The sequence below is a fragment of the Elephantulus edwardii genome, unplaced genomic scaffold (assembly GCF_000299155.1).
Source record: "Elephantulus edwardii isolate Elephantulus edwardi_28Jun2011 unplaced genomic scaffold, EleEdw1.0 scaffold00043, whole genome shotgun sequence".
NCBI lineage: Eukaryota > Metazoa > Chordata > Mammalia > Macroscelidea > Macroscelididae > Elephantulus > Elephantulus edwardii.
This window is the reverse complement of record NW_006399793.1, coordinates 14,903,234-14,922,225: the sequence shown is the minus strand read 5'-3', so window position 1 is coordinate 14,922,225 and position 18,992 is coordinate 14,903,234. Positions and strand designations below refer to the sequence as shown.

Genomic DNA, 18,992 nt, shown 5'->3' with positions numbered 1-18,992 from the left:
ACTAGAAAATAACTAAGGATGACTAAAGAATTGATGCCTTCGAGTTGTGGTGCTGGAGAAGAGTCTTGAACATACCAGGAACTGCCAAGAAAAGAAATAGGTCTGTCTTCGAGAGGGTGAAACTAAGCCTCTCCTTGGAAGCTAGGATTTCAAAGCTCTGTCTCATATATTTGGTCACATGACCAGGAGAGACAGGTCCTTGCAGAAGGAAATTATGCTCAGAAGGGCTGAGGGACAGCACAGGAGAGGAAGATCCTGGATGAGATGGATTGATAACAGTAACTGGGGCAATAGGGGTTGGTGTGTCGGAATTTTTGAGACTGGCTCAGGACAGGGCAGAGTTCAGAGCTGCTCTACATAGTGTCGCAGGCAGCTTGATGGCACATAACAACGTGTTCCTCTTTAAAAATTAAAGGGAAAATTGTTTGACATTTGTTTGTTTCTTTGTAAAGTGGTGGTTTTGAGGGTTTTTTTCCCCTCCTTTCTATTAGCTCTAAAGGTTTAGAAATGTAGATAATTTTTTATATACTGAGTCTTCAGCAACCTGGCTAAGTCTGTTTGTTCGTTTCTTTATATATAATCATATAATTTCTGAATGACAGTTTTACTTTTCCTCCCAATATTTATATACTGAAAATGTTTTTCTTATTTCATTGTGTAGAATAACTTCTAACTATATTAAGTGAGAGTGATGATAAGTAAACATTATTTTATTTTCAACATCAGGTAGGATTACTCAATATTTCATTATTAAGTATGATACTTTATAAATCAGAACACTTGATCGTTCTAATGCGAAACTTATACTTGGACCAGGAGGCAGTCGTCAGAACAGAGCAAGGGAACACTGCATGGTTCAAAATTGGGAAGGGCATACGCCAGGGATGCATCCTATCTCCATACCTTTTCAACCTATATGCAGAACAGATTATCCGGGAGGCTGGGCTCTATGAGGAGAAATGTGGGGTCAAGATTGGTGGATGATTTATCAACAATCTGCGTTATGCGGATGACACAACCCTGCTTGCTGAAACTGAGGAGGACCTGAAGTGCCTGCTGCAGAGCGTCAAGGACTGCAGCCTACAATATGGATTGAGGCTCAATGTCAAGAAGACAAAGATTCTCACCACTGGACCAATTGGCAGCATCAGGATGGATGGTGAAGAGATTGAGATTGTACACACCTTTAGTTTGCTTGGCTCCATAGTGAACAGTCTTGGTACCAGCAGCCAGGAAATTAAAAGGCGCATTGCCATGGGAAAGTCTGCTGTTAGGGACCTCTCCAAAGTGCTGAAGAGCAGTGGTGTCTCTCTGGAGACTAAGGTGCGTCTGATACAGGCCATGGTCTTCGCAATCACCTGCTATGCATCAGAGAGTTGGACAATGACCAAGGAGGATAGAAGGAGAACTGATGCCTTTGAGCTGTGGTGCTGGAGAAGAGTATTGAGAATACCATGGACTGCTAGGAAAACAAACAGATTTGTCCTGGAGAGGGTTAAACCGGGTGGCTCCTTGGAGGCAAGGATTTTGAGGCTCCGTCTAACTTACTTTGGACATGTAGTGAGGAGAGACTGGTCCTTGGAGAGGGACATCATTCTTGGGAGGGTGCAGGGACGGCGCAGGAGAGGAAGGCCCTCTATGAGGTGGATCGATTCAGTGACTGGGATAATTGGGATGGGAGTGTCAGAGACAGTGCGATTGGCACAGGACAGAGCGGAGTTTAGGGCTGTTGTACATAGGGTCGCTATGAGTCACAGGCGACTCGACGGCACATAACAACAACAACAACAACAGATACATTGTCTCATTAAGGAAGTTCATCTGTCTTGAATTTGTAGAGAGAATTTTATTGCTTGTTTTAATATGAATATTGATTTTATCAACTGCTCTTTTGTGTATCTACTAATCTTTTTTACATTAATTTTTTCCATTTAAAAACACTTATTCAGAGCATACTTTTTATGATTTAAGCTCTTTGAAATTTGCTAAGACCTGCTTATGACCTGGCACATGGTCAGATGTGTTTTATATATGCTTGGAAAAATGTGTATTCTTTAGTTACTTGTAGTTTTCTAGAAATGTCATTTAAGGTGAGTGCTTAATTAAGTTTAAATGTCTTATATCCTTAGTGATTTCTTTTCCTCATCATTTGTTGAGGTAAGAGTAATAAAATCTCTAACTTTGATTTTTTTTTTAATTTATTTTATTTCATTTCATTATTTTTTGTGTGTACTGTCAAATCAGATCTGACTGGTACAGGAGGAGATTGTTCCTCCTTCTCCAGCAGAGCATCTGGTGGATTTGAACCGTGCACCTCTGAGACTGTAGTTGCAGCTTCTTGCCACTAGGCCACCAGAGCTCACCTAACTTTGATTCTTGATTTCTGTGTCTCTTTTAATTCCTGTTAACTTTGTTTTATAAATTTTGAAGCTGTGTTATTAGATGAACTCAGATGTAGGAGTGTTGTATCTTCATGTTGATTTATTCTTAAATGTTTCACTTTATCCCTCTTAATATTTCTTAGCTACTTAATCTGATACAATATACTATACAAACTTTCTTTTGACTAGTAGTTATATATCTATTTCCACATTGCATTTTGATTTTGTTACTGACTTTCCATCTTAGAAGGCTGTTGTGAACAAAATATCTATCCCTTTTTACCTGAAAACTTTTATTTTCAGAATTTACCAATACAGTCACTCTGAGGTAACAACTTGGAAAAAGTAAAATAGGCTATATGAAATTGAAGCTTAACTAAGTTTTCAAAGACCAGATTAATATGCAGAAGTCAGCATTATGTGAAAATGGAGAATGATCACATTAACATTCTCTTTCTTCCTACATCTCTCCCTTCTTCTCTCTCTCTCTCTCTCTCTCTCTCTCGCACACACACACACATACACGCACGAGCACACATACATCTTTGCATAACTTCTAACCATGAAATTACATATAACTGCTAGAGTACTGAGAATCATCGTCCATCTAAAATGATACTTAGCTCTAACCATCACAGCCAGCTTATTTTTGCATCACACCTTGCTGTTCCATACTACTAGACATACATTGTTAATATGCAAAGTACAGTATTGTCATTAGTCAAAATGCTGAAAACAACATGGTTGATAAGGTAACATAGATGGGATTAAATAAAAATTACAAGTTCATCAAATTTTATTGACTTTGTTGGAGGTGGCTTACCATATATTGTACTAAACTTAGGTCTTTTGGGTTCTTCTCCATTTCTATTCCTTAGTGGTTGGCACATGTATATCACTCCCAAGGAATGATGGGTGCTGCAGAGATGTGTTACAGAAAGAGTCTACAGGTGGCATCCCAACAGGGCAGTTGGAGTGGGAAGCTCTCAAGTCTCTTGAGACTAGCCCTGCTTGCGTTAGAAGTCTGCATGGTAAGATCATATTATAATTATGCTTGTGAAAAAGGTGATTCTTTATCTTAAAGAGGAAAGCTTTGTCACATAGTAATAACCTACTGAGTTCTTTTTGTATCATTGCCTTCCACTCTGTTCTACTCATACAGTGTATTTTGAGTCCATATTAAATATAGAGTAACATAAACTGATAATCTTATTTTGTAGTTAAGGAAATTAAGGCACGGAAGGTGAACAACTTAACACTAAAATAACAAATAAAGATCACCAAGCTAGAACATAATAATAGAGCATGGATTTGAAACTAGGCAAGACGGCTTTTTAGTCAGTACTGTGAACCACTAAAGTCATTAAAAAGTGGGTTATTTTTGGATTCTTTTTTAAAATTTTATTTTGTTATGTTGCTAGTTTTAATTTTGAACTAGGTCTGTTCAAGTTTGTCCATTGTTCTATTAAATAACTTCTCACCTCCTTAATAGCATAATGGTTGAGTGCTTGGCTGCTAACAGAAAGATTGGTAGTTTGAACCCATCAAAATGATTCTGAAGAAGAAAGATGTGGACACCATAAATAAAACTATTACAGCCTAGAAAACCCTCTGGGGCAGTTCTGTTTTGTCACTTAGATTCATTATGACTAGAAAAATTGCTAATCACATTGTTCAACATATGTCTATACAGAGGAATTGAAGAGTAAACATCCAGTGATCTGAAGGCAAGATAATCATAGGCATCTAAGCCTTAGGCATTTGTTCATTTATTTTGTTCATCAGGTGAGCACTTGCTTTGTTGCAGGCACTACTTTAAACATCAAGGATATGGTAGTGGACAAATCAAGTAATAATTCATTTTTCCAGAGTTAGCATTTCAGTAACATCCATAAACACCTCATAACCCCACTCGTTACTACTATAAAGTATTCCCCTACAAGACTTCTGATTTACATTTATTCCTTGTGAAAGCTTCAGCAAGCTCTTTCACTCTCTTCTTCTTTTTTGTAATGGCGGAGATAGTAATGAGGAGTGCCAAAAGAACAAACAAATATGTCTTTGAGAAAATGTATCCAATGTGCTCCTCACAGGCAAGGATGATGAAACTTCCTTTGATATTTGGCTTGTTAGGAAAGGCCAGTCCTTACAGAGAGACATCAGGCTTGGAAAGATGTAGTGTCATCAAAAGAGAGGAAATCCTTCAACAAGATGAATCAACATAGTGACTGTAGAGTTGGGATCAAATATATTTAGGATGGTGATAATGGTAGGACAGGGTGCAGATGTGTTGTTACTAGGTTTGCTCTGAGTCTAGTAAACTCAATGGCACCGGACAACAACTGCCTTGCATTCTTGTGAGGTTGTCAGAAATAGCAAATGAACCATATCTGTGAATCTCAGAATACCTTCCAAATATTCAAACTACAATTAGCAAGAAAAGGTGGGAGTATTGGAAGGTCTACTGCTGCCTATGACCCTCCCCAAGTAGGGCACTGAGGAAGAGGATGATGTCAGTGTTATCACTGAATGAAATTCGAAATGTAAAAAAATTAGAAAGATACTGTAATTGAGACTGTATTTGTGAATGGGTGTCAGATAAGTGGATGCAAAAGTCATCGGGTGTATGATGATTTACATCAATGGACAGAAAAATGTTCTCCCTCAAATAATAAACTTTAAAGAAATGTTGTATACTGTAGAGTCAGAACTTCCCCTCCAGATGGTTTTCAGAGGTAGTAAATCACATGGGAGGAGATTGCCCATCTTTCTCCTACAGAGCAGCTGGTGGCCTTCAGGATGAAAGAGTTAGTGAGACAATTTTGAAAACCCAAGGAAAGGTTACACACGGATTCAGTCTTGGAGGGATAATAGGAATGGGAAATGTGGAAAGGGGGAGCAAAGATTAATACATAGACAAGTTGACTAAAGCTAAAGGCAATACATTAATAAAAAGGAATTGATGATATATTGTAATACATTGTTAACTCTGAGGAGAATGGGAATCCCAGAACACTTGATTGTTCTAATGCGAAACTTATACTTGGACCAGGAGGCAGTCGTCAGAACAGAGCAAGGGAACACTGCATGGTTCAAAATTGGGACGGGCATACGCCAGGAATGCGTCCTATCTCCATACCTTTTCAACCTATATGCAGAACAGATTATCCGGGAGGCTGGGCTCTATGAGGAGAAATGTGGGGTCAAGATTGGTGGACGATTTATCAACAATCTGCGTTATGCGGATGACACAACCCTGCTTGCTGAAACTGAGGAGGACCTGAAGCGCCTGCTGCAGAGTGTCAAGGACTGCAGCCTACAATATGGATTGAGGCTCAATGTCAAGAAGACAAAGATTCTCACCACTGGACCAATTGCCAGCATCAGGATGGATGGTGAAGAGATTGAGATTGTACACAGCTTTAGTTTGCGTGGCTCCATAGTCAACAGTCTTGGTACCAGCAGCCAGGAAATTAAAAGGCGCATTGCCATGGGAAAGTCTGCTGTTAGGGACCTCTCCAAAGTGCTGAAGAGCAATGGTATTTCTTTGGAGACTAAGGAGCGTCTGATACAGGCCATGGTTTTCGCAATCACCTGTTATGCATCAGAGAGTTGGACAGTGACCAAGGAGGATAGAAGGAGAATTGATGCCTTTGAGCTGTGGTGCTGGAGAAGAGTATTGAGAATACCATGGACTGCTAGGAAAACAAACAGATTTGTCCTGGAGAGGGTTAAACCGGGTGGCTCCTTGGAGGCAAGGATTCTGAGGCTCTGTCTAACATACTTTGGACATGTTGTGAGGAGAGACCGGTCCTTAGAGAGGGACATCATGCTTGGGAGGGTGGAGGGAGAGCGCAGGAGAGGAAGGCCCTCTATGAGGTGGATTGATTCAGTGACTGGGATAATTGGGATGGGCGTGTCAGAGACAGTGCGATTGGCACAGCACAGAGCAGAGTTTAGGGCTGTTGTACATAGGGTCGCTATGAGTCACAGGCGACTCTACGACACATAACAACAACAACAACATTATATAAATATCTATGAATGATTGTATGAAAAACAAATATGATTTATAAACCTTCAGTCAAATGAAAATAAATGAATTAATAAAACAAAGAGATCGTTGGAGATAAAAGTAAATGTGCATTGTACCAGCAACGTAGAATAACTTTTATGTCAATAATACTTTTTAGATTAACTCTATAGAATGGTGTATATACATTTTTGGGATAGAAGAGAGTACATTATAGGAAAGCATCCTTTGAGAAATTTGTATCCATGGTTTTTAAAGAAATACTAGGTATGGTTTTATTAGCATTTTCCTTGCCTTTTTTTTCTTTTTTTTTTTTATTGTCACCTGATCCCAAGGTCCCACTGCTTCCATCCTTTTATAAGATGCCACATGACCTTCACTCTGACTTTGAATTTATTATCTTTGTGGCTTCCTCTTCCTTTATCACACACATTGCTGTTGCTTGCACTACACTCAGAGTTTATTGCTTTTATATTTAAAAATATTTTTTAACTAAACAAGGTATTGATTCATTATATTGACTACTTAAATGCACATGCTTCTTGCTGTTAGGTACTACCGAGTCTGCCCTGACTCATAGCCACCTGATGTGCAACCAAACAAAACCCTGCCTGATCCCGTACAATCTCTACAGCACAGAAGCCTAGTGTTGAAGTCGTTGTCTAGCCATCTCACTGAAGATCTTCTTTTTCACTGATCCTCTACTTATCATGAAATGCAAAGCTTTGTTTTTTATCACTACCTATTAAAAAGTAACTCATTAAATTTGGTTTAATGTATATTTTAGACCAAAAACTTGTTAAATAAAATTTATTTTCTTTTAAAACATAATTTGATGTTTTTAAACAATACTTTCTCTCTGAAACTTTCGTTTATTCCTGTCTGCCCCATTGAGTGGCTTCTTAAGGAAGGTGTCAGATCCTAATCATTTTTGAGTAGTTGCATTCTTTGAAACCTTCACACAGCTACTTGTAATGAGAGTTGAATTATGTATTTCTAAAGTAAATTTGTCAGCAGATTTAATTTTTATCTTAATTTGCCATTTTATCTTTAATTTTGTATTTTCACAGGCTAATATTTCCAATGATCACTGGCCTTCTTTGGTTCAGGAAGCTACAGCTGAGGCCTTGAAGCTTTGCTTCTGTCCGCTAGCTGTTCTTGTTCAAGCTTTGTTACAATTTAACTGCAAGATGGGAGCAAGGTATGGAGAATTTTTGTTTCGTTTTATTCTTGCAATTTTTTTTTTACCCTTTCAACCCTTCCAGGGAAGATTAAAGCAAAAATTTATAGTTGATGTAACCAAATAGTATTTAAACTTTGAGGCTATTCAAAGAGCTGTATCAACTGTGTAAAAAGTGGTTGAGAAAATGAAGTCATAAATCTGTATTTTTTTAAAAAATATGTAAGTACAAAGAATAAGAGAGAAGCCTGGCTTTTCAGCATTTCCAGTGAAGAACGCCTTGGAGTTTTTGCTCCCCTCAGTGTCAGAGTGGGCAACAATGTGATGTGGCTTCTGAAACAAATAAAAAACGTAAAAAGACCAAATTCTTGGCTACATTAATATTAGTTTCTGTTGATGTTTGGCTTTGAACAAGTAATCAATTTGAAGAAGCAGAGAAATATTTTTGGTAAATGTGATCTTACATCTACACCGTCTCAAAATTAAGAATATAAAAAAAAATTCTACAAATATTTTTATTGCCGATTAGGCACAAGGTCAAGAATAAATCTAAAGAAAATGTCTTTAAAATTATGTGTTGTGGTTGTTGTTATGTTCCATCGAGTTGCCTGTAACTCATAGTGACCTTATGTACAATAGCTCTGAATCTTGTCCTATTCTGAGCCAATCTCACTGTCTCTGACACACTTGTCCCTATTACTTCAATCTTTGTGTCTGTCCATCACCTCTCCTGCATTGTCCCTTAACCTTTCCAAGCATTATGTCCTTCTCCAAAGGCTGGTCCCTTTGGCAACATGCCAATAGTATATGAGATGGAGTCTCAAAATCTTTGCCTCTAGAGAGCAACTTAGTTTTACCCTCTCTAGGACAGACATGTTTGTTCTCTTGGTAGTCCATATTATGTTCAATATTCTTCTCCGGTACCACAATTCAAAGGCATCAATTCCTTCTTCCATGCTTGTTCATTGTCCATCCCTCAGGTGCATAGCAAGTAATAGTGGAGACCATGTCCTAGATCAGGCACACCTTAATCTCTAGATTGACATATTATACTTCAGCACTCTGGAGAAGTCCCTGACAGCAGATTTCCAATCCCCATACATCTTTTGGTTTCTTGGCTGCTGGTCCCAAGAATGTTAATTATGGATCCAAGCAAGCTGACATTGTTAACAGTCTCAGTCTCTTCCCCATCGATTATGGTGCTGCCATTTGGCCCAGAGGTGAGAATTTTGTTTTCTTGATGTTGAACTTGAATACATATTGAAGACTGTAGTCCTTGACTTTCTGAAGCAGCTTAGTTTCAGTGAGCAAAGTTGTGTCATTTTCATAAAGCAAGTTGTTAGTGAGTCTTTCTCCAATTCTGATGCCACATTCCTCCTTATAAAGACTAGCCTCTCAAATGATTTGTTTTTTATATAGACTGAATAAGTATGGGGGACAAGACACATCCCAGACATACTCTTCTTGATTTAACCATGTTCCCTTGCTCTGTTCTGAAGACAGTCTCCTGATTCGAGTATAGGTTTAGCATGATCACTATTGGGAGTTTGGGGATTCATTCTTCTCAAGGTTCTATTTACTGTGATCCACACAGTCAAATACCTTTGTGTAGTCAATGAAACACAGATAGACATTCCCCTGGTACTCTGCTTTCAGTCAAGATTCATCTGACATTGGCAATGATGTCCCTGGTGCTCTAGCCTCTTCTAAACCCAGCCTGTACTTTGGATAGTTCTCTACTAATGTACTTGTCCAGTCATTCTTGGATAATCTTCTGCAAGATTTTACTTGTGTGTAATATTAGTGATGATGTCGTTGTTGGTGTTGTGTACCATCAAGTTGGAACCAATTAATATCTAACACTCCAGAAGGTTTTCAGAGGCACTTAATCACACAGGAGGAAATTGCCCATCCTTCTCCAATGGAGCTGATGGTGGCCTCAAACCACATGCCTCTGAGATTGAAGCACAGCTTCTTGCCACTAGGCCACCAGAGCTCCACAATAGTGATATTGCTCAATAATTTCCACACTCTTGTCACATCACCCATTTTTGGAATGGGAATAAATATGGATCTATTCTAGTCATCTGGCCAGGTAGCAGTCCTCCACATTTCTTGACACAACTTAGTGAGCACATCCAGGGCAGCATCTGTTTGCTAAAATATGTCAATTAATATTTCATCAATTCCTGGACCCTAGTTTTTTGTTAATTCCTTCAGAGAAGCTTGAATGTCCTCCTTCATCACCATTGCCTCTTGGTCGTATGCTGTTTCATGAAATCCTTCTGTGTCAGCCAGTTATTTATAGTACTATGACTTTGTGTTGATTAGATTTGGCCTCATATTTAAAAAGGCACTTGGGCCCTCGAGCTTGTGGCCCTTGGACCTGGTTTTTGTGGAGCTCCCGAATAAAACAGCCTTGGAACAGGAGAGGCACCCACTTCCAAAAAAAGCTTGCCTACGGAAACTCTATGAACTTGGAGAAAGATGAAAATTTTGTGTTTAAGACTTTGTCTCGTATGGTTGCTATGGGTCATCTACAACTCGATGGCACTTAACAACAACAGCAGCATGACTCTGTGTATTCTTCATCTTCTTTTGATGCATTCTGGATTATTCAGTATTTTGCCCATAGCATCTTTTTCAGAGGCTTGAATTTGTTCTTCTGTTCCTTCAGCTTAAGAAATGCCAAAGCATATTCATCCCATTTAATTCTCACTCCAGCTCTTTGCACAGTTCATTAAAATACTTTGTTTTTTCTTCCAGAGCTGCCCTTTTAAATCTTCTTTTTAGCTTCTTAACTTCTTCATTTCTTCTCTTTGCTTTGGCTTCTTGGTGCTCTAGTGCAATATTCAGAACCTCTTCTGACATCTATCCTAACCTTTTCTTCCTCCTTTTTATAATGACCTTTTCCGGTCTTCCTGGATGTTATTCTTGATAGCCTCCCACAGTTCATCTGGTCTTTGTTCATTAGTGCCCAAGTCCTCAAACCTGTTCTTGAGATGATTTTTAAATTCAGGTAGGATATACTCAAGGTCAAATTTGGTTTTTGTAGATTTTATTTTATTTTCTTTAGCCTCAGTTTGAACATGCACCTGGCTTATGACTAAATAGGGGAAATTATTTAAAATTCTGAACTTAATATCTAGTTCTGATAGCTAACAAACGTAATAAAAAGTAACTCTAAGGATAGAATAGGTATTGAATAGAGCTAAATGGATAAAATAAATGTCAAAAGATACATTACAAAAAAGGATTGAAGGAAAAATAATACAATGGCTAACTGCAATCCCATTGAAATTTATACATATTTATTTCTTTTTAGCCTTTCTTTTTCCTATAACTAGTTTTACCAATGGATAAAAGGGAGTTCCAGAATACTTAATTGTGCACATGTGAAGCCTGCACTTAGATCAAGAAACAGTCATTTGTACAGAACAAAGTAATAAATACTGTATAGTCTGAAATCAGCAAAGGTACAAATCAAAGGTGTATCCTTTCTCCATACTGTTCAGTTTGTATGCTGAGCAAACACTTGGAGAAATTGCAGTATATAAAGAATACGGCATCAGGATTGGAGGAGGGCTCAATCAACAACCTCCATTATACAGACAACATAATGTTGCTTGCCAGAAACTAGAGAAGACTTGATACACTTTCTGTAGAATATCAAAGATTACACCCTTCATTATTAAGTACACCTCAAAGAAAACAATGATCTTCTTCATTGGACTAATTGGCAGAATCAAGATGAATGGAGTGAAGGTTAGAGTTATCAAAGATTTCATTTTACTTCATTGACTGAATCCATAATCAGTAACTATGGAAGCAGCACTTAGGAAATTGAAGGAACTACTGCATTGAGGAAAGTTGCTGTTACAGACCTTTATAAAATACTCAAGAGCAAAGATATCAGTTTAAAGACTAATGTGAACCTGATTCAACTATGAAATTTTCACCAGTCCAAATAAATTGTTACTGTTGTTATGTACCATCAAGTTGGAACCGACTCAGCTAATCATCTAGTGGCTTTTCAGAGGTGGTAAATTGCATGGGAAGAGATTGCCCAGTTTTTTTCCACTGGCCAGATTCAAACCACATGCTTCAGGTTGGCAGCACACCTCCTTACCACTAGGCTACTAGAGCTCCCTAATAAACATATTTTCTATGCAAAAATGTGTGATTACTATGTAACCTAAGGAAAAGTATCTTCAAGTTGAGTTCTTTAGCTACTGCAGAAAATCAAAGAGGGTGAACTCACTCAGCATTTCTTAAGCTCGAGGAAATTCAAGCCTTGAGTTTCAATACTTAAGGATGCTTTGGACAGAATATTGAGTGACCTGGAAGTATTAAAAGAAGATGGAAAGAGTATATAGAGTCCTTATACCAAAAGGAATTGGCAGACATGGAAGAATTTAATGAAACAACATATGAACAAGAGCCTATGGTGATGAGGGAAGAAGTTCAGACTGCTTTGAAAGAATTGGATAAGAATAAGGCCTCAGGAATTGATGGTATATCAATTGACATATTTCAACTAACAGATGCTGCCCTAGATGTGTTCACCAAGTTGTGCCAAGAAATCTGGAGAACAACCACTTGGCCAACTGACTGGAAGAGATCTTTATTTGTTCCCATTCCAAAGAAAGGGAAGAGTGTGGAAATTATCGAAAAATATCAATATCACATGCAAGCAAGATTTTGCTGAAGATTATCCAAAAACAACTGGAACAGCACATCAACAAAGAACTACCAGAAGTGCAGGCTGAATTTACATGGGGCCATGGTACTAGGGATATTGTAGCTAATGTTAGATGGATCTTGGCTGAAAGCAAGGAGTACCAGAAGAATGTCTGTCTTTGTTTCATTGATTATTCAAAGGCATTTGACTATGTGGATCATAACAAACTGTGGCTAACTGTGAGAAGAATGGGAATCCCAGAATGCTTGATTGTACTAATGTGAAACCTATACTTGGAACAGGAGGCATTTGTCAGAACAGAGCAAGAAAACACTGCATGGTTCAAAATCCAGAAGGGTGTACGCCAGGGCTGTAACCTGTCTCCATACCTTTTCAATCTTTATGCAGAACAGGTTATCCGAGAGGCTGGGCTCTATGAGGAGAAATTGTGGCATCAGGATTGGAGGAAGAATCATCAACAATCTGTGTTATGCAGATGACACAGCCTTGCTTGAAGAGGACCTGAAGCACTTGCTTGTGGAAGGTCAGGAACTGCAGTCTTCAGTATGGTTTGAGACTCAATATCAAGAAAACAAAGATTCTCCTCACTGGGCTGATTGGCAGTGTCATAATGGATGGTGAAGAGATTGAGATTATTCAGTTTTGGTTTGCTTGGATCAATAGTCAACACCCTTGGCACCAGCAGCCAGGAAATTTAAAAGCATATTGTGATGAGAAAGTCTGCTGTTAGGGACCCCTCTATAAAGTGCCGAAGTGCAAATATGTCAGTCTGGAGACTAAGGTGTGCCTGACACATGGCATGGTCTTTGCAGTCACTTGCTATGCATCAGAAAGCTGGACAATGACTAGGGATGATAGAAGGAGAATTGATGCCTTTGAGCTGTGGTGTTGGAAAATAGTATTGAATATACAATGGACTGCTAGGAAAACAAACAGGTTTGTCCTGGAGAGGTTAAAGACAGCCTAGTCCTTGGAGGCAAGGATTCTGAAGCTTCGTCTGACATACTTCGGACATGTTGCAAGGAGGGACCAGTCCTTGGAGAGGGATGTCATGTTTAATAGGGTGGAGGGACAGCACAGGAGAGGAAGACCCTCAATGAAATGGATTGTTTCAGTGACTGGGGTAATGGGGACAGGTGTGTCAGAGATGGTGAGACTGGCACAAGATAGGGCAGAGTTTAGGGCTGTTGTACATAGGGTCGCCTGCAACTCAACAGCACATAACAACAACAACATAGGACGTTCCTATTTAATAGCCATTACTGAATTCTTTAAACTCAAGTTAGAACAGTGATATCAGTTTAAAGACTAAGGTGTGCCTGACCCATGTCATGGTATTTTTAGTTACTTTGTATGTGTCTGAAAATTTTACAGTGAAGAAGAATCTATGTCTTTGATTTGCTGTATTAGCAAAGAACATTGAATATCCTGTGAACTGCCAAAAGAGCAAACAGATCTGTCTTAAAGGAAGTGCAACTATGGTGTTCCTCAGAGACAAGGATGGGGAATCTTTTTTTTTTAAATTGATATTTTGATGAAAGTTTACAAAAACTTGGATTTCCATTCATTCACTGTTGCACATTTTTCTCCTCAGTTTGCTTTCTCTTTAAAATGATTCTTTCCTTGTTGCACAGTTTCCTCCCTCTCCCCACTCCCCAGTCTGCTTTGCTATGCACCTCTTATTCCTGACTATTGGTCATGCAAATAATACCTAATCATATATTTCTTGTTTTAAAAATTTTATTTTTTAAAAGTGATATTTTAATGAAAGTTTACAGAAAATTTCGATTTCTATTCACTCACTGTTGCACATTTTCCTCCCTACCCCACCTTCCAATTTACTTTTCTCTTTAAAAGGATTCTTTCATTTTTTTACATCCCCCACCCCCAAGTCCACTTTACCATGCAGCTCTTATTCTGGACTATTGTCATGCAAATAATACATAATCATATATTTCTTTTAGACAGTTCTTTCTGTCATCTATTTCAATGCAGTGTTCATTATTCATCCCTTCTTTTCATAGTTTCTGCCAATACCCATTTCAGTCCTGTTTTATAACAGTGGCACCATGCAGTATTTGTCCTTTTGTGACTGAGATAGTTCACTCAGCATAATGTCCTCCAGGATCACCCATTTTGTATAATATTGTATAAGTCCTTTGTTTTTCAGTGCTACGTAGTATTTCATTGTGTGAATATACCTCAGTTTCTCTCTCTATTTGTTGATGGACAGCTCTTTGCTATTGTGAACAATGCAGCAGTAAACATGGGTGTGTATATATCTGTTTGGGTGGCAGTTCTGGTTTCTTTAGGGTATATTCTCAGTAGTGCAATTGCTGGGTCGAATAATATTTCTATTTCCAACTTTTTGAGAAAGCACCGTATTACCTTCCAGAGTGGATGCACCATTTTACACTCCAAAGAGACCATAATGGCCACCCAAGCAGATATAAGCACACCCATATTTATCACTGCTTTGTTCACAAGAGCAAGGAGTTGGAAACAACCTAAATGCCCATCAACAAAGCAATGAATAGAGAAGCTGTGGTATAACAATGGAATACTACACTGCATTGAAAAACAAGGAACTCATGCAATATTATTCACAATGGGTGACCCTGGAGGACATTATGCTGAGTGAAATATCTCATTCACAAAAGGACAAATACTACATAGGCTCACTGTTGTAAAACAGGACTGACATCAAGTTTGGGGGGAGAGTGAGAAAGATGGGATAAAGTATACTGCATTGAAACAGATGAGGGAGAAAACTGTTTAAAATGGATATGTGATTAGGTATTATTGTCATGATAGGAGTCCAGAAGGAAGGCTGCATAGTGGAGTGGACCTGGGGAGAGGGATTGTAAAACAATAAAAGAATTTTTCCTTTACTTTTCAAAGAGAAGACTATACTGGGGGGAAAGTGGTGGGTAGGGAGAAAAGTGCAACAAAGAATAAATGGAAATCCAAAGTTTCTGTAAATTTTCATTAAAATTAATAATAATAATTATGTAATAATCAAAGAACATTCATAATAATAATTATGTAATAATCAAAGAACATTCATAATAATAATTATGTAATAGATTTGATACTTGCATGTGAAATATACTCATTTTAGTACTTTGAATTAAATATAAATACCTTTTCCACAGAGAGACACGGCGACTTTTGGAGAGAGTGGTTTATCATCAGCCCAGGTACCCCAAGTCTATTGTATCCACTGCTCGATGGTACCTACTCAGACACCTATATGCCAAAGATGACTACGAGCTCATCGATGTAAGGCATCAATTTTTAAAATATTTAATTTAGAACTAATGGTTTTGTAGCTATTTTCCCCCCAGTTATTCCATTTTGTAATTGTGTTTTCAAAACATTAAGTGTCTATATATTTAAATATATGCTACCAAGTCAAAAGTGGGTGATTTTAATCCAACCCTTAGGCCTGGTTTTAATTGTTTTTGTTCAAACATTCTTCTAAGTGGCATAGCACTGGTCTGTCCATTTTCTGTACAGAGGTAACTCATGGTTGCTGTGATGCTAAACACTGTGACACTGATGTGTCAAATATGATAATGGTTACCGGTGGTGGACAGTGTTTGGTGGAGCTCCCTGATTAAAACAAACTTGGAAGCAGGAGTGGCATCCATTTCCGAAGTAGCTTGCCTCCAGAAACTCACTGAACTTGGAGAAAGGATGAAAGTTATATATGTGTTCAGGTCTTTTGTTCATAGGGTCGCTATGAGTCATCTACAACTCAACGGCACAAAAAGGGGCTTTTTAGTATAAATAAATAAGAATACTCAAACTATGGTTAAATATCATTTCATATAGATTGCAAGATTTGTTTTTTTTGAAGAAAAGTTGCACTCTTTTTTTTTTTTCTTTTTTAAAGCATAGCCATTTCAGAGCTAGACACTCTAAGTAGTGGTTTAGAACCTTGATCAAAGTCCTTCATCAGTTGTGATCCATTTTTTATATTATTTACATACATTTGGCATATCATTAGAAATGGAATGAACTCAAATTGCAAGGGAGAAATGTAAGTAGAAACAGCCAAGCAGTAAACAAAAGGGAAGAAAACATATGCGTTGGTACTAAAGTAGAAACAGTACACTCCCTTGTCCTAAGCTGGGAATTTGTAAGACCCTTACAGGTGTTTAATCCATGATTTCTCTAATTGAGGTGTTAGGAGAGAGAATGCTTTATGGGATGGACAGTGTTCTGTGCATCGTAGGGTGTTTAACAGCATTGCTGACTTCTGACCATCAGATTCCAGTAACAGTCCTTCTCTCCATCTCCCACGCCAAATACATACACACACATGCATACAAACTTTTAAGAACAGAAACGTTCTCTAGACATTGCCAGATGATTGTTAGGATATAAGTGCTCTAAATTAAAAACCACTAATAGGTCATAACCTACAGATAAAATGTGTCTATTATGTATAATATAGAAGTAGAGGGAAATACGGATAATAGTGCTAGTTGTGGTATTTTTCATGGCCATTGCAGTGCAGGTGTATATGGTGGATAGACTGGAGTTAAGAGACAGTAGCATCTTGTGGAATATTCACTGGTAGAAATCTGGATACGTAATCTAGTAGATACTTAGCCAGAGCTTAATTTTAAAGTAATTTTTAATGATATTACTGAAATTTTTTTACTTTTCTTATTTTCCTTTTATATAAAATCCACTTGACAGATTTAACTGTTCTTCTAGGATAGTTCTAAGAGTTATATGAGATAGATATATCTAAATTTTTTATGAACAATAGAACACTATAAAAATATATTGTGTTAAGATCTCATATGTAACTCCAGCCAACATTTTAAGAAACACAAGGGAAAACTTTTTTAATTCCTACAGCTTTTGAAATGTTTTTTTCATTAAAATACAATATTAAAAAATTTGTTAAAATAATGTTTGGGAAAAGAATTATAATCAACATATTGCAGACTAGAGACGTAGAACCTCTCTCAATATTGAGACACAATTTTCCTTGGCGTTCTTGCGTTTCCGAACATCTTGTAAGAAAAAAAATCTTCCCAGGGATGTTCTTATAATGAACAACCTTAGGAGCTCTAGTGTCTTCTCCCTGAACAAAAGGTGGTGGTGGTTGTTAGGTGCCATTAAAGTGACTACCATTCATAGCGATCCTGTGAACAACAGATCTGAAACTTGTTCTATTCTGTGAACAAAGTATAGGCATAATCATTATAAAATATTTGAGATTCCTAGGCTCAGCGTTGTTGTAATGAAAGCATGTGAGCCCATACATGTCACTGCTGTGATATTTTTTAGTACAAGGAGAACCAGTGCAAATGTGCTCATTCCCAATGATGCTTGCTGTACAAGAAGGAATGAAGTCCTTTTTCTCTGACACATACATGTGCCCTGTGTCTTGTGGCAGGCTAACTTGTTAATCTGAAAGTTGAGTACACTTCAGGCATATTACATTTTTTTTGCCATAAACAGTTTAAAAATGTTCTAGTAATTGAATGATCAGCTGAAGTAGAATTTTTTAGTTTCTGGAATTGGTGAAAATTATAGAAAGATTTTTGATAGAGTCTAGATCCTGAACTAAAAGAGGAAGTCATTAGGATAATTCACTGTAAGGATTTAGAATATAACAATATCGTAAGCAAAGTCATCAAGCAAAACCTTTAAGATTAGGGATTGTAGACAGTAGTCACAACCAATAATATTGACATACTAATCGAACATTTGAAAATAACTTGTGCTTTTCTCTGATGCTAGCTTTGGCTGAACAATTTAGTTTGCCCCTGTAATTATTTTGTACCTCGAGTCAGAATTTCAGCAAGTTTTCAGAGGCTGTAAATTGCAGTAGAGAAGCTGGCAAATTCAGACCTCATGGCATTGGGTTGACGGCTCAGACTAACCCACGTAATTACTTTTCTTGTGTTGCTTGATATACTTTTTCAAGACTGCTGACCTAGGAGTGGCTTCTATGAAAGTAAACAGAAATATTTATTGTTAATAAATAAAATAATAATGCTTTTGTATGTGATTTCCTACAGGTATTGGTAAACAATGCCAAAACTTACGGAGACACAAGAGCATTGGAACTGAATCAGAAGTTGTCCTCACAGTAACAATGGATTATTTAATAGGAAGCAAGCAAAGAGAAAGCTTTAAGAAAGAATGAAGTAATGAATCAAGACTTTCCCCAAAGCAACATTTTCTTTAAACTGTAGTTTAAATTGTCAACTTCATTTAATAAGCTGAAATTCTTAAATTAGTAATGTAAATTTATATTAGCTTTTAATAATAATCTGTTTAATCTGAAAAATCTGATTTCAGAATGTTGATAAAAGAAGACTATAATTCCCTTAGTTCCTTGAAAATTATTTGTAAACCATTGTTTTTTGCATCTTCCATGACCCTTACAATAAGCAAACCCTTAAAATAAAGCCTTAATGGCATTTCCTAAATAACATGCAAAAGCAGATTGGCACAATATAGAATTTTCATTTGTTAAGAAATAAACAAAACAAAAAATAAATTCTTGCTATGAATACGTTTCAGTAGACCAACTTTTTGTAAAGTCCAAATCTTATGGCCTATTTTATTAGTATTTAATCATAAATTCTATTGAAGAACTATAATATGAATAAATCTTAGACTGCTAATGGGTTTGTTTATATAATTAAAAATACTCAGGTGTGT

General features: G+C 37.4%; 1 protein-coding gene across 1 annotated transcript in view; it reads left to right on the top strand.

The window, feature by feature from the left end:
• Nucleotides 1–18,418, top strand: part of TTC37 (tetratricopeptide repeat domain 37) — a 120,914-nt gene extending 102,496 nt beyond the window's left edge. Inside the window, exons 37-40 of the mRNA XM_006885369.1 lie at nucleotides 3,260–3,412; nucleotides 7,485–7,615; nucleotides 15,452–15,578; nucleotides 18,344–18,418. Of these exons, the coding sequence (XP_006885431.1) occupies nucleotides 3,260–3,412; nucleotides 7,485–7,615; nucleotides 15,452–15,578; nucleotides 18,344–18,418 (486 nt within the window). The remainder of the gene's footprint in view (nucleotides 1–3,259; nucleotides 3,413–7,484; nucleotides 7,616–15,451; nucleotides 15,579–18,343) is intronic.
• The last annotated feature ends 574 nt before the right edge of the window (nucleotides 18,419–18,992 follow it).